Source organism: Hemibagrus wyckioides, linkage group LG03 (genome assembly GCF_019097595.1).
Source record: "Hemibagrus wyckioides isolate EC202008001 linkage group LG03, SWU_Hwy_1.0, whole genome shotgun sequence".
Lineage (NCBI taxonomy): Eukaryota > Metazoa > Chordata > Actinopteri > Siluriformes > Bagridae > Hemibagrus > Hemibagrus wyckioides.
The window spans coordinates 2,786,419-2,810,531 of NC_080712.1; the positions used below are offsets into that span (position 1 = coordinate 2,786,419).

General features: G+C 42.5%; 1 protein-coding gene across 8 annotated transcripts; it reads right to left on the reverse strand.

The window, feature by feature from the left end:
* Positions 1–8,905: 8,905 nt before the first annotated feature.
* ccdc149b (coiled-coil domain containing 149b) lies at positions 8,906–23,654 on the reverse strand. Of its 8 annotated transcripts, none has more exons than XM_058386796.1 (13): positions 23,462–23,654; positions 21,403–21,564; positions 19,992–20,030; positions 19,777–19,884; positions 18,369–18,485; positions 17,409–17,581; positions 16,036–16,108; positions 15,813–15,897; positions 14,995–15,142; positions 14,628–14,704; positions 11,926–11,958; positions 11,706–11,792; positions 8,907–10,293 (listed from the first exon to the last, which is right to left on the reverse strand). In XM_058386796.1, exons 1-13 carry the CDS (start codon positions 23,510–23,512, stop codon positions 9,782–9,784), a joined length of 1,665 nt encoding a protein of 554 aa, XP_058242779.1. In that variant the 5' UTR covers positions 23,513–23,654; the 3' UTR covers positions 8,907–9,781. The 8 variants fall into 8 exon arrangements, with proteins under 8 accessions (XP_058242783.1, XP_058242781.1, XP_058242779.1 ...); XM_058386794.1 differs by having other exon boundaries at positions 11,694–11,792; XM_058386793.1 differs by having other exon boundaries at positions 8,908–10,296; positions 11,694–11,792.
* Between the last annotated feature and the right edge of the window lie 459 nt (positions 23,655–24,113).

Below are 24,113 nucleotides of genomic sequence, written 5' to 3' on the forward strand. Positions count from 1 at the left end.
TACGCACAGAAAGCGTGTGTTACCTCCCTCTACCTTTATTTTTTATTCCTTCATGAAGTAAATAGGGGAGAATTGGGGAACGCTCACGTCAGTATTCACTGCGCTTTATTTTCACGTGAATACATTTCAGCTGGTGTTGAGGGCAGAGTGTGCGGTTGTAACTCGGCACACAGCATCGGCTCAGCGTGTTACGGTCCGAGAACCGAATGGAGCCGGATCGGGTTCTAGAACAGTCGTGTAAAGATTTATAACAGGTTTTTTTTACAATGTTTAGAGCTGGTTCTAGTTCCAGGACTTTAGTTCTGATAGGACAGAACATCAGCACAGATGTTTAGGATGTTTATGATTTGTGATTCGATTGGACCGCAAAATGGAGTCAGTTCAGGTTCTAGAATGATAGCACAAAGATTAGAACAGGATCGGTTTTCGTCCTGGTGCAGACCTTTCTGATGGGATGGAACCTCAGCTCAGACGTTTTAGTGTGTTAGATTGTTCCCATGCAGAGCAGAACCCTGTTATTTAGAACGTGGGATCTTTAGAACAGTGTTGATTTGAACAGGATGTTTAGCACAGTGTTGGTTCTAGCTCTGGAACAGCAGTCTTTCCAGAGCCTGGAGTAGTAGTAGCTCGGACCTACTCACCTGACAGAATGTCAGCTCAGACATTTTAGAATGTTAGACCATTAGGATTCTAGAACTGTAGCTCAGAGTGTACTTGAACCAAGACGTTAAGAACAGTGTTGGTTCTAGTTCTAGACCTTGATTCTAGAACATTGTTTAACATGGTGTTTAGGTTTAATTTAGAGCCGTAGCTTAGACAGGCTTACAGGACGTTTTAAACGGTGCTGGTTCTAGAAGAGTAGCTATTGGATATTTTAGTAGATCATTTAGGTCCGCTTCTAGAGAAGTAGTTCAGATGTTCTAGCAGGAGGAATTTATACAGTGCTGGTTCTAGAACAGTAGCTTGGATATTTCAGTAGAACATTTAGGTCCGGTTCTAGAGAAGTAGTTCAGACCTTCTAGCAAGAGGTATTTATACACCACTGGTTCTAGAACAGTAGCTTGGATATTTCAGTAGAACATTTAGGTCCGGTTCTAGAGAAGTAGTTCAGACCTTCTAGCAAGAGGTATTTATACACCACTGGTTCTAGAACAGTAGCTTGGATCTTTCTAACAGAACTGGCTTTTTGTTGTGAAACAGTAGCTCAGACATTCTCACTGAAAGAACTTTGGTTCTAGAACAGTGGCTTGGATCTTTTGTTGTCAGAAAGCAGGTTCTTGTGCTAGAGCAGTAGCTGAGACATTCTAACACAGCGTTTAGAGCGGGTTCAGGTTGCGTAGGTGCGTGTAATTGTTGCTTAACGAGGTTGATTCAATGAGCTTTACTTCTATAAGTGTGTGTGTGTGTGTGTGTGTGTGTGTGTGTCAGATCTGTTTCTACACTTCATACTTTTTTATATGAAACATGTAACCACACTTAACACCTCAGTTTACACTTAAGTTATTTAACAGTGGATATTCTCTGTGTAGCGTTGTGTCCTCGGTTTCTTCTCCACTCACCGTGTACATACAGATTTCTATGGATATTTACATCTCACTGTCCTTATTAATAATCATTAATAATAATATTAATATGATCCATATTAGTGTTGTTGTTGTTTTTATTGTCACTGCTGTTTTTCTTTATAGCTTTTTTTCCATATGAACTTTTTTCCTGTAAATATTGTATGTAAATATTTATGTATATAACTACAAGGAACAAAACATGAAAGGAGAACACATGAATGTAAATACATGATTGTTTGGTGTTGTTTTGTTTGTTTTTTTAAACTGGTCTGAAGTGATAATTAAAACGTTTTCATATGTAATTTATTTCGTTGTCTTTATTTATTTATTTATTTATTTATTCATTCCTGTGGTAGCACTTACATGTTGTGACCACTGTGTGGTGCTGTTGAGCTCCTGATGCTGCCTCCCAACACGCAAATCCTTTACTAAGTATGCTCTAAGCAGTGCCTCAGGAGAACCACGTGTGAGCTTTTTAAAGAAACACAATACAGAAACGTGTGATTTAAGAGATTTAACATGATGCTTTTAAACATTTTTAACATAATTTATATTTATCCTGTCAGCTAAACCTGTTCAATCTAAATGATGTCTTAAATACCCCTTGAGATTTTAAGTAGGCTTTTGTCTTTGTGAGTATATATTATCATTATTTTTATTTTTATTTCATTTTTATTACAGACAGACAGACAGCCTGTGAGACAGACAGATATAAGGACTGCCTGTGAGACAAACAGACTGAGAGACAGACAGACAAACTGAGACAGACAGATAGAAGGACAGCCTGTGAGACAGAGACAAACAAAGTATTAGACAGACAGATAGAAGGACAGCCTGTGAGACACAGACAGACAGCCTGTAAGATAGACAGATAGTAGGACATCCTGTGTGACAAATAGACAGACAAACTGTGAGACAGACAATTCCTCTAGAAAGACCATTCCTCTAGAAGAAGCGCATTTGTGAGGTCAGGCACTGATGTTGGACGAGAAGGTCTGGCTCACAGTCTCCGCTCTAATTCATCCCAAAGTTCTTCTATGGGGTTGAGGTCAGGTCAGTCAAGTTCCTCCACACCAAACTCACTCATCCATGTCTTTATGGGCCTTGCTTTGGTCACTGGTGTGTAGTCATGTTGGAACAGGAAGGGGTCATCCCCAAACTGTTCCCACAAAGAGCATGAAATTGTCCAAAATGTCTTGGTATGAAGCTGAAGCATTAAGAGTTCCTTTCACTGGAACTAAGGGGCCGAGCCCAACCCCTGAAAAACAACACCTGAACTCAATGATCTGGAGGGGTGTCCCAATACTTTTGGCAATATAGTGTATTGGACCAATAGTAGTATATCAGTATCAGCACTGATGTAATCCTAGATTTAAGTCATTCACTTATTTCCTGTAAGAGAAAAAGTGAATCACACTGCCATCACGATTCTACTGAAACAGACTTGCACACGTGAATCCTGCGCATGTGAAATCAGCCTGAGGGTCAAACTGTCCAATAAACAAACATGATGCAGTAAACACAACTGTTACAATCACACCCTCAGGAAAAAACTGACAAAACAAGACAAAACACACACACACTTGGGGGTAGTTTATTATGTACACATATGAGCACATGGAGATGTGTATATATATATACCACTGTCCAATCTCCAGATGTGAACCCTATTGAAAACCTCTGGAATGTTATCAAGGGGAAGATGGATGATCACAAACCATCAAGTAAAGCTGAGCTGTTTGCTTTTTTACAAAAAGAGTGGTATAAAGTTCCCCAGTAGTAATGTGAGAAACTGGAGGATATCATGGAGCTAAAACCCATGCAGATCGGGGTTATTCCACCAAATACTGATCTCTTAATGTTATTTATCCAAAGCTTTAACACAATCTGTTTACAAATTATTTACATTTTGTTTTATTTGAGTTATTAAAGCTCTGTAATACTGCATGATCTGGGGTTATTTTGATGTGATTTGATGTCATTTCCTTTTATATTTTGAATTTAGGAGAAATATTGTCAGCAGTTTATAGCAGTTATAGCAGTTTATTTTTTTCCAGAGCTGTATATATATATATATATACACTATATTGCCAAAAGTATTCGCTCACCTGCCTTGACTCGCATATGAACTTAAGTGACATCCCATTCCTAATCCATAGGGTTCAATATGACGTCGGTCCACCCTTTGCAGCTATAACAGCTTCAACTCTTCTGGGAAGGCTGTCCACAAGGTTTAGGAGTGTGTTTATGGGAATTTTTGACCATTCTTCCAGAAGCGTATTTGTGAGGTCACACACTGATGTTGGACGAGAAGGCCTGGCTCTCAGTCTCCGCTCTAATTCATCCCAAAGGTGTTCTATGGGGTTGAGGTCAGGACTCTGTGCAGGCCAGTCAAGTTCATCCACACCAGACTCTGTCATCCATGTCTTTATGGACCTTGCTTTGGTCACTGGTGCACAGTCATGTTGGAAGAGGAAGGGGCCAGCTCCAAACTGTTCCCACAAAGTTGGGAGCATGGAATTGTCCAAAATGTCTTGGTATGCTGAAGCATTCAGAGTTCTTTTCACTGGAACTAAGGGGCCAAGCCCAGCTCCTGAAAAACAACCCCACACCATAATCCCCCCTCCACCAAACTTTACACTTGGCACAATGCAGTCAGACAAGTACCGTTCTCCTGGCAACCGCCAAACCCAGACTCGTCCATCAGATTGCCAGATGGAGAAACGCGATTCGTCACTCCAGAGAACGCGTCTCCACTGCTCTAGAGTCCAGTGGCGGCGTGCTTTACACCACTGCATCCGACGCTTTGCATTGCACTTGGTGATGTATGGCTTGGATGCAGCTGCTCGGCCATGGAAACCCATTCCATGAAGCTCTCTGCGCACTGTTCTTGAGCTAATCTGAAGGCCACATGAAGTTTGGAGGTCTGTAGCGATTGACTCTGCAGAAAGTTGGCGACCTCTTCGCACTATGCGCCTCAGCATCCGCTGACCCCGCTCCGTCAGTTTACGTGGCCTACCACTTCGTGGCTGAGTTGCTGTCGTTCCCAAACACTTCCACGTTCTTATAATACAGCTGACAGTTGACTGTGGAATATTTAGGAGTGAGGAAATTTCACGACTGGATTTGTTGCACAGGTGGCATCCTATCACAGTTCCACGCTGGAATTCACTGAGCTCCTGAGAGCGACCCATTCTTTCACAAATGTTTGTAAAAACAGTCTTCATGCCTAGGTGCTTGATTTTATACATCTGTGGCCATGGAAGTGATTGGAACACCTGATTCTGATTATTTGGATGGGTGAGCGAATACTTTTGGCAATATAGTGTATGTTTCAGTCCTTCTGTAAAGCTGCTTTGTTGTCCATTGTTAAAAGCGCTATACAAATAAACTGAACTGAAATATCTAATATATATACACTATATTGCCAAAAGTATTCGCTCACCTGCCTTGACTCGCATATGAACTTAAGTGACATCCCATTCCTAATCCATAGGGTTCAATATGACGTCGGTCCACCCTTTGCAGCTATAACAGCTTCAACTCTTCTGGGAAGGCTGTCCACAAGGTTTAGGAGTGTGTTTATGGGAATTTTTGACCATTCTTCCAGAAGCGTATTTGTGAGGTCACACACTGATGTTGGACGAGAAGGCCTGGCTCTCAGTCTCCGCTCTAATTCATCCCAAAGGTGTTCTATCAGGTTGAGGTCAGGACTCTGTGCAGGCCAGTCAAGTTCATCCACACCAGACTCTGTCATCCATGTCTTTATGGACCTTGCTTTGTGCACTGGTGCACAGTCATGTTGGAAGAGGAAGGGGCCAGCTCCAAACTGTTCCCACAAAGTTGGGAGCATGGAATTGTCCAAAATGTCTTGGTATGCTGAAGCATTCAGAGTTCCTTTCACTGGAACTAAGGGGCCAAGCCCAGCTCCTGAAAAACAACCCCACACCATAATCCCCCCTCCACCAAACTTTACACTTGGCACAATGCAGTCAGACAAGTACCGTTCTCCTGGCAACCGCCAAACCCAGACTCGTCCATCAGATTGCCAGATGGAGAAGCGCGATTCGTCACTCCAGAGAACGCGTCTCCACTGCTCTAGAGTCCAGTGGCGGCGTGCTTTACACCACTGCATCCGACGCTTTGCATTGCACTTGGTGATGTATGGCTTGGATGCAGCTGCTCGGCCATGGAAACCCATTCCATGAAGCTCTCTGCACACTGTTCTTGAGCTAATCTGAAGGCCACATGAAGTTTGGAGGTCTGTAGCAATTGACTCTGCAGAAAGTTGGTGACCTCTTCGCACTATGCGCCTCAGCATCCGCTGACCCCGCTCCGTCAGTTTACGTGGCCTACCACTTCGTGGCTGAGTTGCTGTCGTTCCCAAACACTTCCACGTTCTTATAATACAGCTGACAGTTGACTGTGGAATATTTAGGAGTGAGGAAATTTCACGACTGGATTTGTTGCACAGGTGGCATCCTATCACAGTTCCACGCTGGAATTCACTGAGCTCCTGAGAGCGACCCATTCTTTCACAAATGTTTGTAAAAACAGTCTTCATGCCTAGGTGCTTGATTTTATACACCTGTGGCCATGGAAGTGATTGGAACACCTGATTCTGATTATTTGGATGGGTGAGCGAATACTTTTGGCAATATAGTGTATATATATACATATACACTACTCACAGAAAGTTCAGGATATTGGGCTTTCGGGTGAAATTTCAGGATGCACCTAAAATGCACTATAACCTTCACATGTGAACTTAATTTGACCTTCTCTACACTTTTGAATGCACATGTCCAACTGTTCAGTGTTTCAGTACTTTTTTCAGAACTTGCTGTTCTCTAACAAGGTGCTTAACGGCAAAATTCACAACTGGTGTTTGATCCATGAATCCACCAATAAATTTTCTGGTTCAATTAGAATTGGTATTTAAACAGTCCTCTTCATCATGCTGTTCACATTTTGACATCATGAGACCAAGACCACACCTAACAACTGATCAACAGAACCTCGCCATTGTGAGGCTTCAAACAGGATGTTCTCAGAGGGAAGTGGCCACTGAGCTTAGAGTGTCACAGAGTGTCATCAGCATTGTGAACAGTGCCCTGCGGAACCAGATGATGAACGCCACTCAACTCCAGGCACATTTAAGGGAGGTGAGAGGAACCCAAGTGTCACATCAGACCATTCGAAACCGTTTACATCAGCGTGGTCTGCGTGCTAGACGACCTGCAATGGTACCTGACCACACCACCAGGCACAGGCGTCGGGGCCAGGGAGCATTTACGCTGGACGAGGGACCGGTGGGCCTCAGTGCTGTTCTCTGATGAAAGTCGATTCACGCTGAGCAGAAATGATGGCCACCAACGATGTTGGAGACGTCAAGGAGAGCGCTATGCATCAGCCACTGTTGTGGTGGTGTTACAGTCTGGGCAGGTGTGTCCACTCAATACAGAACTGACCTACATCTTGTGAATGGTACAGTGACAAGCCAATACTACCTGAATAACATCATTAATCCAGTCATTGTGCCCCTGCATGAACAACACAGGCCTAATTTCATCTTCATGGACGACAATGCTCCAGCTCATCGAGGTCGCATCATTAGGGAACGGCTGCTGGAGGCTGGGGTACCTCAAATGGAGTGACCTGCACTTTCTCCAGACCCGAATCCCATAGAAAACCTCTGGGATCAGCCGAGTCGCCGTGTAGAGGCTCGTAACCCTGCACCCCAGAACCTCAATGACCTGAGGGCCGCCCTTCAAGAAGAGTGGAATGCCATGCCTCAGCAGACAATAAGTCGACTCGTGAACAGCATGAGACGTCGTGGTCAAGCTGTAATTGATGGTCAAGGGTACATGACAGATTATTGAGACATTGAGATTTTTTGTTGTGGTATACCCACCACTGTTGTTGGCTTTTGTTTCAATAAATTGTTTGAGATGAGGAAATCACCACTGCAGCTTCTACTTAAATGCCCTACTTTCATGATATAATATCACTGTAGTGTGAACTTTTTACATTTTCCATAAATTTCACCCAAAATCCAAATATCCTTAACTTTTTGTGAGTAGTGTATATGGTTTACAGTGTTACCACAGTGTTGTGTTATAAACACTGCTTTAATGAACAGCATGACAGCCTCATTAAGAGACAAAGCTTCTTCAGATTCGTTCAAATATTTACTGAATCCTGGTTTCTGATTGGTCAGAAGGTCTTCATTCATTTTCAGGTGAAGATCATTTGGCTCGCTCACAGAGACCTGTCGCTCCACATAAACAGGTTTAGAAGAACTTGTGTAAACTTTAATAAGGTGACGTTTTCCTCACCGTGAGGAGACGTTTATTTATTTGATGGAAGGAGTCTCCAGTGTCAGAGCTAGATATCTTAATAATCTAATATCTTTATCTCTCTCTCTACACTGAACTCTTGGTTGCTGTTGTAGAAACCACATTATTTACATTTATATTATTATTTCCTGTCCAGTGTCACCCAGATGAGGATGAGGTTCCCTTCTGAGTCTGGTTCCTCTCAAGGTTTCTTCCTCAGATCATCTCAGGGAGTTTTTCCTCACCACCGTCACCTCAGGCTTCTCATTAGGGATAAAATAGATATATAGATGTATAGATCGATATAGTCTAATTTTATTCTTCTATGTTTCTATCCTTTTGTAAAGCTGCTTTGAGACAATGTCCATTATCAAAAGTGCTATACATATAAAGTGAATTGAATGTGAATTATAACGTAGCTACGATAGCGTAAGTGAGACACTGTTTCACAACATTAAGTGTAACTATAAATGGATAAACAGCACGTGTCGTTCTTTAATACATAAAAACTGTAAGGTTGCTGTAGTGTAAGAGGAATAAAACACTTAGCAATTAATGGAAATACGATGAACTTCTCAGTGGTGACAGAAACTCCTCTTCACCACACCACACTGTTGTTGATTATTTTCCCGTCACAGCACAGCACACTCCTTACCCAGAGCGTATTTCTTCCTCTGTGGACTTGTGCACGTGTTTGTGTTTCCCTTGTGACGGTGATCTGATGATGTTTGACACGTAGCATAACACTCTTCTTGCTAACAGACGCTTGAAGCCAGCTCCGGCCAACATCCTGTTTATAGCGTCCCAGAGTCCACCGCTGTAAACATTTAAAAATGTTTAGCTCGTCTTTTCCTCAGAAGTCTGTAGTTCCTAAGATTTACAAAAATGATCAGCACCTATAACCTACAGGATTACAAACACAGACGCAGTGAAAGTGACCTTACGACGAATATTTAATCGCTAATTAATCGCTAATCAGCATTGGGGTTAGTCAGCGTTAATAAAGCATATAAATATTCAAAAACTAGGTTTTTTTTACATATCCAAGACTATTTACTTTTAAAAGGAGTGATTTTTGGCTGTTTTCACTATTTCGATCCTTTAACCTGTAAGAGTCAACTATTTCAGTTCTTAAATGACTCACTTTCAGATCCAAAATGACTCACTATTTTTTCTAAACCGGATAAAACATAATCGTTCTCCTTTGTCTAACTATAGCTGGATTCTTGTCATAAAATCTTACAGTCTTTAGAAACATTTCAATTAAAACACTCTGGAAACGTATGAGCAGTGATAACGTTTACATGTTAATGATTCGTATATGTGAATCGACTCACCTAAAAGATTTGTTCAAAGAGTCGACTCATTAGCAAATGGCTCATCACTATGAGAAATATTAAAATAACGTCTGATGTACCAAGACTAAACCAGATAAAACATAATCGTTCTCCTTTGTCTGACTATAGATAGATTCTTGTCATGAAATCTTACAAAAAAACATTTTGGTAAAAATTTACACGAGTCGACTCACCTAAAAGATCTGTTTAAAGAGTCGACTCGTTAGCAAATAACTCATCGTGTCCGATGTTCCATAGTGTTTATGCACCAGAGATAAAGTGTGTGTTACTTTTGCGTAAATTTGTGTTTTTTAACACGGGAAGATGGAAACCAGGAGGATCAATGTTTATTTCAGATACGTTAACAAGACAAAAAAAACCTGACCGATGTTCTGAAGGCTACGAGAGCGTGATCTTATCGTAAAAGATGCTTATGTCTCTTGGAAAACTCAGATGTTTAGTAAAGGTACTGTGTCAACATTACAAACCGTGATAAAGGTGTAGAAGCATTGGATCAGTGTTTCATTAAGAGTTCTGCATTCTATGTGCTCTGATCTGGAGTGTCTGGTTCCGGTTCTTGTCTCATCATGTTCTCTGTTCTAGCATCAGACGGTTCTGTGCAGTCCACATTACACACCGTCTTGTTACTTGTGTCTCTCTCTGCTCCGTCCATATGAATATCAGGACTGTCCTCTGAACATGTGAATGGAGCTCCGCCCTCTTTCCCCTCTTTCCCAGCATCCTCTGCTGGAGGTGTGCTTGTGCTTCCATGGTCACGGGTTGCCAGATCTTCTTTACTGTGTAATGTTTCCGGCTTGTAATCATGTGTTCGTGTCTTCACAGAACTCTTCTGTGAGCTGCTGGAGGTTTCTGTGAGAGGATGACTGCTGGATTCAGATGTGTGTTCCAAGCAGACCGTGCTGTGAGGATGATGATGATGACGAAGATGATGAGGAGGATGATGATGATGATTATGATGATGCGGCCTGGAAAACTCCTCAGCAGTGAGAGCTGTATCTTCTGTCACTTCCTCTCCGGTTACGACTTCCTCGTCTCCTGAAACGATACGATCACAGTGTGATATCACAGTTCGCTTTAATACCTTATCGTTTCTATAGAAACAGCTTATTCACAGGAACTTGAACTGTCATCGTTCATGGTTTATGTAACATGTATGGAAGGAGTCTCCAGTGTCAGTGATGCAACTGTAGGTTTTCAGATATCTTCAGGACAGAGGAGTTTACACTCTCTACTGGTTTTTGTGGGACATGCTGCGATTTTTGTCTTATAAATTTTAAAGAGGCTGGTTAAGGGAAGGAATGTGTATAGCTGATATACACCGATCAGGCATAACATTATGACCACCTGCCTAATATTGTGTTGGTCCCCTTTTTTGCTGCCAAAACAGTCCTGACCCCTCGACTCATGGACTCCACTAAATCCCTGAAGATGTGCTGTGGTATCTGGCACCTTACAGGACTTAAAGGATAATTTTGATAAATATTGACCACTGTAGACCGGGAACACCCCCAAGAGCTGCAGTTTTGGAGATGCTCTGATCCAGTGGTCTAGCCATCACAATTTAATCCTTATGGTCAAACTCGCACAAATCCTTACGCTTGCCCATTTTTCCTGCTTCTAACATCAACTTTGAGGACAAAATGTTGACTTGCTGCCTAATATATCCCACCCACTAACAGGAGCCATGATGAGGAGATACTCAGTCTTATTCACTTCACCTCTCAGTGGTCAATATGTTATAGATGATTGGTGTAACTGCCAACCCAGAACAAGAGATCGAGATACATTATAATGTATCAGTCTTAAATAAATTAAAAATATTAATTATTAGTAATTTGCTGAGTTTAATCACAGTAACTGTAACTCCTCTTCATCACTGTAACACTATACACTGTATTTACATTGTTTTGAATGTTTTATACACTATATTATTATTTATTGTTTTTCAGGGGTTGGGCTCGGCCCCTTAGTTCCAGTAAAAGGAACTCTTAGGGGATGACCCCTTCCTGTTCCAACATGACTGCACACCAGTGACCAAAGCAAGGTCCATAAAGACATGGATGAGTGAGTTTGGTGTGGAGGAACTTGACTGGCCTGCACAGAGTCCTGACCTCAACCCCATAGAACACCTTTGGGATGAATTAGAGTGGAGACTGTGAGACAGACCTTCTCGTCCAACATCAGTACCTGACCTCACAAATGCGCTTCTAGCGGAATGGTCAAAACATTCCCATAAACACACTCCTAAACCTTGTGGAAAGCCTTCCCAGAAGAGTTGAAGCTGTTATAGCTGCAAAGGGCGGGACAACTCCATATTACATTCATGTGCAGGTTAAGGCAGACGTCCCAAAACGTTTGGCGATATAGTGTACTTCATTTAAATCTGAAACCATGTCTCTGTTCCTGTGATGCAGGATTAGCAAGTGACGTACCTAGCGTCTCACCTGCAGAGCCGTGCTGCGGCTGCACCGCATGGCCCACAGACGGCTGGACCTGCTGATGTTCTCTCAGAATGATCACGTCTCTTCCTCCTGTCAATCAATCACACTTCAGCTCATCACTAACTAAACTGCAGGTAAATTCAACATACAGTACATGAACACGTCAAGAAAAAGCTGACAAAAACGACAAGGGAATATAGAAGCAGAAGAAGAAGAAACATACTCCCCAGTCCCACAGTCACGTTATAGGTAAGGCCTAGGATTCATCAGGACAGGAAAAAGAAGGGGAAAAAAAGAGAGAAAAGAGGCAGTTAATAAAAGACACGATAGTCACAAAGCTGAAATAATATCTCAAAAACATTCATGTCTTAATACACTCACTCCAAAACACCTACATCAACATGAAGGGAAGAATTTCAGTATCTGATGTCCCAATGTACAGTAATATTTATACAGGGAAAGTTACACATATTCAGAGTCAGGTTACACACGAGAGTAAGACGGTTATAAAAGCAGAGACAGAAAAGTAAAACTAGACTGAAGAAGGAAAGAGTGTTTTATTTCTTTGCTGTCAGATGAATGAGAAGATCACGAGCACTGAAATATATATACACTATATTGCCAAAAGTATTCGCTCGCCCATCCAAATAATCAGAATCAGGTGTTCCAATCACTTCCATGGCCACAGGTGTATAAAATCAAGCACCTAGGCATGCAGACTGTTTTTACAAACATTTGTGAAAGAATGGGTCGCTCTCAGGAGCTCAGTGAATTCCAGCGTGGAACTGTGATAGGATGCCACCTGTGCAACAAATCCAGTCGTGAAATTTCCTCACTCCTAAATATTCCACAGTCAACTGTCAGCTGTATTATAAGAACGTGGAAGTGTTTGGGAACGACAGCAACTCAGCCACGAAGTGGTAGGCCACGTAAACTGACGGAGCGGGGTCAGCGGATGCTGAGGCGCATAGTGCGAAGAGGTCACCAACTTTCTGCAGAGTCAATCGCTACAGACCTCCAAACTTCATGTGGCCTTCAGATTAGCTCAAGAACAGTGCGCAGAGAGCTTCATGGAATGGGTTTCCATGGCCGAGCAGCTGCATCCAAGCCATACATCACCAAGTGCAATGCAAAGCGTCGGATGCAGTGGTGTAAAGCACGCCGCCACTGGACTCTAGAGCAGTGGAGACGCGTTCTCTGGAGTGACGAATCGCGCTTCTCCATCTGGCAATCTGATGGACGAGTCTGGGTTTGGCGGTTGCCAGGAGAACGGTACTTGTCTGACTGCATTGTGCCAAGTGTAAAGTTTGGTGGAGGGGGGATTATGGTGTGGGGTTGTTTTTCAGGAGCTGGGCTTGGCCCCTTAGTTCCAGTGAAAGGAACTCTGAATGCTTCAGCATACCAAGACATTTTGGACAATTCCATGCTCCCAACTTTGTGGGAACAGTTTGGAGCTGGCCCCTTCCTCTTCCAACATGACTGTGCACCAGTGACCAAAGCAAGGTCCATAAAGACATGGATGACAGAGTCTGGTGTGGATGAACTTGACTGGCCTGCACAGAGTCCTGACCTCAACCCGATAGAACACCTTTGGGATGAATTAGAGAGGAGACTGAGAGCCAGGCCTTCTCATCCAACATCAGTGTGTGACCTGCTTCTGGAAGAATGGTCAAAAATTCCCATAAACACACTCCTAAACCTTGTGGACAGCCTTCCCAGAAGAGTTGAAGCTGTTATAGCTGCAAAGGGTGGACCGACGTCATATTGAACCCTATGGATTAGGAATGGGATGTCACTTAAGTTCATATGCGAGTCAAGGCAGGTGAGCGAATACTTTTGGCAATATAGTGTATATATATATAATTAGGAGTCTTTTATATTTCTGCATAAATAATCTGAATTGTAATGATCACATAATGGCACAAAATGGGGTCAGCAATTATTCAGCAACTCACAGAATAGCACTTGATCCAGCTTATACTGACATTTTACATTTTATTTCTGTCCATTTCTGCTTTTTATTTTATTAGACATTTTTCCTCCAACAGATACTTGGGAATACAACTCAAAGAAAATATAAAGGCACAAGATCCTAAAATTCATATCCACAATGCCTCTTAAGCTTAAATTCAAGTTCAGACTCGAGTCCTAAACAGCTCTGAAGTCTGAATATCCATGTGTGTAATTTTGTTATTGAGTAAAATGTTTACAGACGGTGGAGAGCACTGGCTAACACATCACACCTCTGAATCCTCAGGGACTCAGGTCATTTCAGAACTTAAATATAAAAAAATATATACATACCAAATATCACCTAAATGTTTAACACAATATTCAGGATACACGCAGTTCAAAGCATAGACTTTCAGGTTAATAAAGTGTAGAAATAATCAAAAAATAGTTTTTTTTCCAACATACCAAGACTATTGACTTTTAAAAAGAGTGTTTTTTGGCTGTTTTAACTATTTAGATCATTTGACCAGTAAGAGTCAACTATTTCAGTTCCTAAATGACTCCTAAATGACTCACTAATTTTTCTAAACCCGAAAAAACATAATCCTTCTCCTTTGTCTGACTATAGATAGATTCATCATAAAATCGTACAGGAAACATTTCGATTAAAATGTAAGAGCAGTGATGACAGACATATAAATGACTTGTGTACATGAGTCGACTCGCATAAAAGATCCGTTCAAAGAGTCGACTCGTTAGCAAATGACTCATCATGTCTGATGTTCAATAGTGTTAATGCACCTAAGATAAAGTGTGTGTTACTTCTGTGTAAATTTGTGTTTTTAAACACAGTAAGATGAATGCCAGGAGAATGAAATACATACCAAATATCACATAATACACACAATATTTAAAATCCATGCAGTTCAGAGCGTTTATTAGAAACCTCAGTGTGTGTAAAGGTGTGATTACCAGGTAAACTCCACAGTCCAGACATCTCCAGTGCTTTCAGCTTCCCTTCCAGCTCGGCTACTCTGTTACCCAGAATCCTGTTCATCACACACAATAAACGTTCACATGACACTGTGTAGCTTAATAACATCAAGCATCTTGATCCAACAACACATTATATTTATTCAGGCTTTGGGTAATAAAAATATCCACATGGGGTGCTCCAGAGGTTTTGTGAGCTCCACCCCAGGTTCTCAGAACAACACTACATTTTCTCCGAACACTATGTCCAGCTCTGGATCTTATCTGCTGAAACATGAGGTTCACATCAGCTTTATGAAGTGTCAGAAGCACAGCTATGCAGTCTCTGTGTAAACTCAACACTCACTTGTTGGTCTGGCGTTGGTGCTGAATGACCATGTTCTTCTCGTGGATGGTCTCCAGCAGCGCTGTGGCTAAAGACTTCAGGTCGCTGATGGACTGTGGTGTCACGGGCAGACTGCAGCCGTTTTCCTCAGACAGCAGCAGTTCCTGAACTGCACACACAAAAGTGATGTAGTGATGTACAAAAGGGATGGCTCTACATGTGAGAAAATGTAATAAAGTGCCCTCAAGGATGTTCCTACACAAAATGATGAAATGTCCTGTAGAATACCCTGACCTGTATGAAGCTGGCATAATGTGCACTCTAGTATGCCCTTACAGTGGACAAAATGGGAAGAAATGCCCTAATGGCTGCCCTTCAAATGAAAAGGACATGATAACCAGTGAGCAAATGAGATGAAATGCCCTTTAAGGTGACCCTACATTTGAAAAAAACATTATGCACTGCCCTTTTGGGTTCTCTCCTAATAGAATAAATGATCTGCAGTGCCCTATAGGTCCTTCAAATGAGGTGAAAAAGGTGAAGTGCCCTATAGGGTGCCAATTCATGCAAGAGGAAGAAGTGCCCTTTAGGGTTCCTTTGCATGTGAGAAAATGTGACGAAGTGCCCTCTAGATTATATGGAAGAAAATGATTCCTCTAGAAATGAATCCTAGGTGCTTTGTTAATCATTTTCAACACTGCCCCCAGCCTGTGTCCACTTCTGCTTATTAGTAAACTGATGCATAATCACAGATAATTGATTCCAGAGATGACTGTGTCATTTATTTTACAGTAAACATGACGGATGGACGCTCAGTGACGGCTGAAACAGTTCACTACCTTGTTTAGCCGAGAGCACTCCGGTCAGTGCACTACTGTTGGTCTTGCCGTACACTTTACAGTTCTTCTTACTCTCCAGTGCAGTCTGCCATCCAACACAAGCAGGAGAAATGTGTTATACAGATGAGGAGGTGTTTATTCATCTCAGGATAAATAAATAAAACTACAGTAAAAGCTAAAAAGTCTGAGTGTGATATTTCATGTGAAATTACTTTGCACTGACCTTGTACTTCATCAAATTGGTTTTGAGGAGAGAGACTTCTTCCTGAAGCTGTACAAAGCGTTCATGGAGATATCTGCAAAACACAATCAAGAAAGATAACACAGAAGCCGCAGTACGTACAGTTTCCCTCACGGGACAGAAGATTCTTCATGATACATTCTTATTATCAGAGATTTGTGGATTCGCATCAGACATACACCGATCAGCTATAACATACTGACCACTGAGAGGTGAAGTGAATAAGACTGAGTATCTCCTCATCATGGCCCCTGTTAGTGGGTGGGATATATTAGGCAGCAAGTCAACATTTTGTCCTCAAAGCTGAAGCAGGAAAATTGACAAGGATTTGAGCAAATTGTAAGGATTTGAGCGAGTTTGATGAAGAGCCAAATTGTGATGGCTAGACCACTGGATCAGAGCATCTCCAAAACTGCAGCTCTTGTGGGGTGTTCCCGGTCTGCAGTGGTCAGTATCTATCAAAAGTGGTCCAAGGAAGGAACAGTGGTGAACCGGCGAAAGGGTCATGGGTGGTCAAGGTTCATTGATGGATGTGGGGAGTGAAGGCTGGCCCGTGTGATCCGATCCAACAGACGAGATACTGTTGCTCAAACTGCTGAAGAAGTTAATGCTGGTTCTGATAGAAAGGGGTCAGAATACACAGTGCAGGACGGGTCAGGGCTGTTTTGGCAGCAAAGGAGACCAACGCAATATTAGATAGGTGGTCATAATGTTATGCCTGATCAGTGTATAGTTTACTACTGCGAGAAAGTCATTTAAACTCTGAGAAAATAGTTTATGTGTGGTTAAAAAAAAGGCAGCGCTGTTGATAAGAAAGGAAATAACAGATTTTGTTTTGAACGAGTGAAAAAAGATAAAGAGGAATAAAATGTCGGTACGGTGATCAAAGACCATTAAGTGCTTTCATGTCATTATTTCTCATGTAATTGCAGCTAAATTTTAGATTTCAGAGTATAAACTTCAGCGATTTGATCATTTGCCAGTCAGCCTCCCATCAGCCAGCACTTTGCTATCACACCACAGCTCTGAGGGTAACACGTATTTCCTCCAAGACACGTGATGTATGTGTCTGAAGTTCCAGAGAGTGGAGTAACACACTCAGAGTAAAGCGATGTCCTCGTACATAAGCTCACAAATGCTCACGATGGGATTGGCTAGTCTCTCTGTGAGTGACAGGAGAGAGTGAGTAAGTCCCTCCCACCCAGAAAACACAGACGATTCTCTCTTGGCTCCCAGTCACGTATCATCACAGCTCTGTAGAGACCTGAATTCACCAAGACCCTTATCTGTTTCAGCTTTCAGGATTCTAATCATTTCTAATAAATCAATGTTTCCTTCTCCACAGCAGCACTCGCCTGTTCTCCATACACAGAGCGTCCACGTCTATGAGCCGGCCGTCATGGCGTCTCAGGATGTGGTTGAGCTCGACGTTGAGGCGGTGAGCTTTCTCCTGATACACGTTTCTTTCCGCCCGCACGTCCTGCAGCTCGTCCATGGCCGCCTTCACACTCTGCTCCAGCTCCGAGTTCTGCACAGAGCAAACACACGACATACACAATCAGTGTGTGTATACACACCGTCACACACCTCAGGCCCTGATTCTGACTTTATACAAATAGTCATCTTTTAATGGGAGAGGTCTGATAACGAGTCATGTGACCTGTTTGTTTAATACTATAATAGAATTGGTTATATAGTGTTAGTAACATGATTACAATAAGATTGAACCATTCAGACTCTTGTATGTTACATAAACACTGTTATAAAATTTTTTTATGTCACGGCGCTCTGGAATTCTGGATCGTGATTGGATGAACGCTGCATGTCAACGCTTTATATAAATGCTTTCGTTATGCTATCATTTCTATGGCAACAGCTCATTCACGTCTATTTAATGTAGTGTTTATGGAAAAAGAGTCTCCAGCCCCATCACTTTGTACCCGAGGTAAAACTTTGTTTTCTGACATTTTCCGGAGTTTATGCTGTGTGCTTTATCTGCAGTAAAAATACAAAATGCATCATTTTTTGTCTTAGAGAGAGAAACAAAAGACTGAGGTGAGGTGAGGAATGTTTATAGCTGCTATAACGTAAGTGAGGACAGGAATTAACCGAGTATTAAATGTAATTATGAAGAGATAAAACGTCTGATGTAATAAATTGCTGTGGAGAAGAAAATATTGTAGGATGTCTTCCATAAGCACACACACACACTGATCTCCTTTTTTTTTTTTTTTTTTTTTTTACAAATTTGTCTATAACTGTAATAACTACATTACACCTTCTCAGCTCATATGTGTGAGCAGAAGGATGGTCACCTGCTCTCGAGCTTTTTCCAGCTGCAGGACGAGATCTTCTCTCTCGTGAGCCGGAAAGTGGCGAACTCCGACCTCTTCATCACCAAGGCGTTGTTTAGCGATGGTCATCCTCAGCAGCTGTGACACAGACACACTCATGGTTAGTTAACTGAGAACTCCTTTACGTCACACTGGGTATTTCCTATTTAACTGAAATCTGCTGTTTCTTCTTATTTATTATTTGTGAGTTACAGATGGGTTCATTATAAAACTGTGAGAGTTAGCAGGAGTGAGCAGAGGAGTGAGCAGGGGAGTGAGCAGGAGTGATCAGACGAGTGATCAAAGGAGTGAGCAGGAGTGATCAGAGGAGTGAGCAGGAGTGAGCAGAGGCGTGAGCAGGAGTGATCAAAGGAGTGAGCAGGAGTGATCAGAGGAGTGAGCAGATGAGTGAGCAGGAGTGATCAGAGGAGTGATCAGAGGAGTGAGCAGGAGTGAGCAGAGGAGTGATCAAAGGAGTGAGCAGGAGTGATCAGAGGAGTGATCAGAGGAGTGAGCAGGAGTGATCAGAGGAGTGAGCAGATGAGTGAGCAGGAGTGATCAGAGGAGTGATCAGAGGAGTGAGCAGGAGTGAGCAGAGGAGTGATCAAAGGAGTGAGCAGGAGTGATCAGAGGAGTGATCAGAGGAGTGAGCAGGAGTGATCAGAGGAGTGAGCAGGAGTGATCAGAGGAGTGATCAAAAGAAGTGAGCAGGAGTGATCAGAGGAGTGAGCAGGAGTGATCAGAGGAGTGATCAAAAGAAGTGAGCAGGAGTGATCAGAGGAGTGATCAGAGGAGTGAGCAGGAGTGATCAGAGGAGTGAGCAGGAGTGATCAGATAAGTGAGCAGGAGTGATCAGATGAGTGATCAGAGGAGTGAGCAGGGAAGTGAGCATGGGTGATCAGAGGAGTGAGCAGGAGTGATCAGAGGAGTGATCAAAGGAGTGAGCAGGAGTGAGCAGAGGAGTGAGCAGGAGTGAGCAGAGGAGTGAGCAGGAGTGAGCAGAGGAGTGAGCAGGAGTGAGCAGAGGAGTGAGCAGGGAAGTGAGCAGGGACGTGAGCAGGAGTGAGCAGAGGAGTGAGCGGAGGAGTGATCAGAGGAGTGAGCAGGAGTGAGCAGAGGAGTGAGCAGAGGAGTGAGCAGAGGAGTGAGCAGGAGTGAGCAGAGGAGTGAGCAGAGGAGTGAGCAGGAGTGAGCAGAGGAGTGAGCAGAGGAGTGAGCAGAGGAGTGAGCATGGGTGATCAGAGGAGTGAGCAGGAGTGATCAGAGGAGTGATCAAAGGAGTGAGCAGGAGTGAGCAGAGGAGTGAGCAGGAGTGAGCAGAGGAGTGAGCAGGAGTGAGCAGAGGAGTGATCAGGAGTGAACAGAGGAGTACTGAATGTGAAGCATGTACCTTGTTGTCACCTTGAACCTCTACTAATCGCTGATTCAGCTCTTTCAGTTCATCACTCAGCTTCCTGTTCTTCTCCTCAGTGTCACGCAGCAGCTGCGCTAAATTCACCTACAAAATGTTCAACTCTCCTTAATGCAGAGATAATAACTACAGAAATATTGCACTTCTCTGTAACAAGCAATAAATCTTCATAAAATCAGATGAAAGATACACACTTGGTTCCTTTTTTCTGGAGGTAAAGTCGGGTCACCATCCTGAAAACAGAAGAACACAGTGAGTCTCTGCATCTGTGAACCAGTGAATCAGTGCAGAGTGAATCGTCACGAGGACAACCGCTGCCAAAGTGAATCAGTGCAGAGTGAATCACTATATCAGTGTATTGGTCTATCAGTGAATCCGTGAGTCAATACAGGAGAAAATAAGTAGGTCAGTGCATTAGTGAATCAGTGTCAGTGCATCAGTGAGTCAGTACAGCAGTGAATCATTGAGTCAGTACAGCAGTAAATAAGTGTGGCAGTGCATTAGTGTGGCAGTGAGTCAGTACAGCAGTAAATAAGTGTGGCAGTGCATTAGTGTGGCAGTGAGTCAGTACAGCAGTAAATAAGTGTGGCAGTGCATTAGTGTGGCAGTGAGTCAGTACAGCAGTAAATAAGTGTGGCAGTGAGTCAGTACAGCAGTAAATAAGTGTGGCAGTGCATTAGTGTGGCAGTGAGTCAGTACAGCAGTAAATAAGTGTGGCAGTGCATTAGTGTGGCAGTGAGTCAGTACAGCAGTAAATAAGTGTGGCAGTGCATTAGTGTGGCAGTGAGTCAGTACAGCAGTAAATAAGTGTGGCAGTGCATTAGTGTGGCAGTGAGTCAGTACAGCAGTAAATAAGTGTGGCAGTGAGTCAGTACAGCAGTAAATAAGTGTGGCAGTGCATTAGTGTGGCAGTGAGTCAGTACAGCAGTAAATAAGTGTGGCAGTGCATTAGTGTGGCAGTGAGTCAGTACAGCAGTAAATAAGTGTGGCAGTGCATTAGTGTGGCAGTGAGTCAGTACAGCAGTAAATAAGTGTGGCAGTGCATGAATGAATCAATGTGTCAATGCATCAGTAAGTCAGGACATTTGTAGGTCAGTGTAACAGTTAATCAGTGAAACCAGTACTTAAGTGAATCAGTACATCATCATTACCTCAGTCAGTGAATCGATGCAACAGTGAATCAGTACATCAGTAGGTAGGTGCATCAGTGAATCAGTGTGCAAGGGAAACAATGCAGCAGTAAATCAGTGAGTCAGTATGTCTGAGAATCAGTGATTCATTACATCAGTGAATCAACTCATCTGAGTCAGTAAATCAGGGATGCAGTGTCTCAGTGCATGAGGGAAAACACTGTATCAGTTAATTCGTGAGTCGGTGAGTCAGTGCATGAAGTCTCAGTGCATCCAAATGTGCATCAGCGAATCAGGAATCAGTGAGTCAGGAATCAGTGAGTCAGGAATCAGTGAGTCAGAAACTTGGCACATCAGTGAATTAACAGATCAGAATATATACTTGACTTATTCTTTGTATTTTATCAACATTATTTTAGCATTAAAATGAAGACGTGAGCTTAAGATGCTGAATAGAATGAAACGAATCACTCACGATAAGCTCTCTGTATTTTTTCTTCAGCCCTTGGTGGCGCTCTCGCAGCTGATTGGCCATCAGTTTAAACTGGTCCCGCTCCTGCTGGCAGGTGTCCAGCTCTTTGGACAGAATCAGCAGTGCCTCCTTCTTACTCTCCAGCTTTCTCTTACACACCAGGAACTGAGGGCAGGAAGGAAACACTCATGTTTTCATTTTTTCAGCAATTAGCCCTCAGGGCAGAAACAGCAGAAACATAAAACCCATTACACACACACACACACACCCAAATGCTGCCCTGTTAAAGCTGTCCTTTATCAAATATCAGCTGACCGGTCAGGTGTATGTTACATCCTCATCAACAAGGGTGTGTGGCTTAAACACATTCAGATGCAGAACATTATCCAGTGACCTTTTCTACAACATGTAAACCTGTTTATAAATTAATATACACTACGCTGCCAAATGTTTTGGGACATCTGCCTTTACATGCACATGAACTTTAATGACATCCCATATGTAGTAATTAATATGGAGTTGTCCCGCCCTTTGCAGCTATAACAGCTTCAACTCTTCTGGGAAGGCTTTCCACAAGGTTTAGGAGTGTGTTTATGGGAATTTTTAACCATTCCTCTAGAAGTGCATTTGTGAGGTCAGGCACTGATGTTGGACGAGAAGGTCTGGCTCACAGTCTCCACTCTAGTCATGTTGGAACAGGAAGGGGTCATCCCCAAACTGTTCCCACAAAGAGCATGAAATTGTCCAAAATGTCTTGGTATGAAGCTGAAGCATTATGAGTTCCTTTCACTGGAACTAAGGGGCCAAGCCCAACCCCTGAACTCAATGATCTGGTGGGGTGTCCCAATACTTTTTCCAATGTAGCATTCTTCAGGTGTTTTTTAGAGATGGCAAACTAATCTTTAGGCCATGATACGCTATCAGTATATCCAAAAACACGTCATAAGACGTCCTACATCAGAGTAATAGAATGAACTCCATTTTCTTAGATAAATATACTGTATATGTTTGTTAATTATTTAAAAGATTTAAAGTTGCACTATCAAACAAAAATGGTTTAAAGTGAAGGCAGAACTCCACACATGTACAAGAAATAATCAGAGGGAACAATTCCATTCGCAATCTATTCCTACATTTCCCGCTCTGTCTGAATTCTCCTTGTGTTTTCAGGTTGGTTATTGTGTTTTGCACTTCTCAGCCACCGTACTTTTGACACTGAATCCCAAATTAAACAAAAATATAATTTTATGCTAGACTGAAGATTTTTTTAACCTCCAAAAAATCAGCTGCTTTGTTGCTATCGTGTCCAAACTGTGTAACTTTGGTTGTGGACATTCAATATTTTTGCCTTGTGTGTTTATTACTGTTGTTTACAAACACATTGAAAGATTTTTTTTTTGTTTATTAAATTCAGGTATGATGTTTGATCCTTCATGGCGGTCCTTCTAATGGACAATCCATTTGAGATATTTAACATACAACCATGAAATAACATTATTTATAATAATAATAATAATAATAATAATAAACTGGATATGTTTCTAAACCTTTAAAGCAGAGGTAAGAGATGCACACAACAGGTCCAACAGATTCACCTGAGTCCAGTACAGTATCTTTAGTGTGTGTGTGTGCATATGTATGTGTGAAGTGTGTGTGTGTGTGTGTGTGTGTGTAATCATGTGTATATGTGACTAAACGCCATGAGGGAGATTTCTATAATCCTCTGTGGTGGCTTCTCTTCGTGTCTCTATGTGTAATGGACATTTTGTCTTGAAGAGAAGATAAATTTATCATCTCGTGCATTTATGAAAGATCATCTCGAGTCTCGAGGCAAACCGATAGACAGAGGGATCTGCGCGTTACCTTTGCGCGCGCCGCACTTATCTATTAAAGATATAAAAATAGCACTGCATTAAGAGCGCGCTTTAATCTGGGATGAGTGTCTGATGTCATGATCAGTGCATCTCTCTCTCTCTCTCTCTCTCTCTCTCTCTGTAGGTGAATATTATCCAGTAATCAGCTGACTGCCGGCGGCACGCGACGCGCACTTCACTGCCCTCACCTCGTTCACTAGCCCTTGCCAGTCGCTCTCACTTCTTCTCGAAGGATCCATTTCGCCCTCCGGATTACACGAAGCATGTAGAAAAACCCCGAGCGTGTCTCCAGGTATCTTTCAGCATCTTCATCCACCATGAGTCACAGAAGACAGATTTATCACCATGCAGTGCATCACTTCCTGTGGTCACGAGCAGAGCAGCTCGAGGGGGCGCGTCACAATTCACACACGTCTTCACTATATAGTGCGCCTAGGAAGGATGAGTGCGTCCGAAACCACGCTGTGTGTTATTGTACATCAAGACAATCTCTGAAGAGAATTAAGATAAAATAAAAAGGTTAGATATAGGAACCTAAAGTGGTGTTTGGTTTGAAGTACCGTTATCATGGTCCTATTCAGACGGGATTAGTTTTCCATGTGGATGTGTAGGATGTAATGATTCCTGGGAGTGTTCCTGGACTTTTAGTCTGAATCCGTCTTTCCCATCTGAACTGACATGCTAGTTTATGTTGTCTTTATTTTTATCACATATACATTACTGCACAGTCAAATTCTTTCTTCACATATCCCATCCTTGGGGGTTGGGGTCAAAGTGCAGGGTCAGCCATGATGCCACTGGAGAAGGGGTGTTGGGGGCCTTGCTAGGAGTGCTGGGTAT

Bases quoted from the DNA above. Each gene is read 5' to 3' on its own strand.
- ccdc149b (XM_058386793.1), bottom strand. From the start codon at position 23,512: ATGGATCCTTCGAGAAGAAGTGAGAGCGACTGGCAAGGGCTAGTGAAC. The intron at 16,109-17,408 runs GCGAGTGCTGCT...TGTGTTTTGCAG, and splicing joins GCTCTGTGTATGGAGAACAG to ATATCTCCATGAACGCTTTG. The intron at 10,297-11,693 runs GTACGTCACTTG...GTATCGTTTCAG, and splicing joins CTCTGCAGGTGAGACGCTAG to GAGACGAGGAAGTCGTAACC.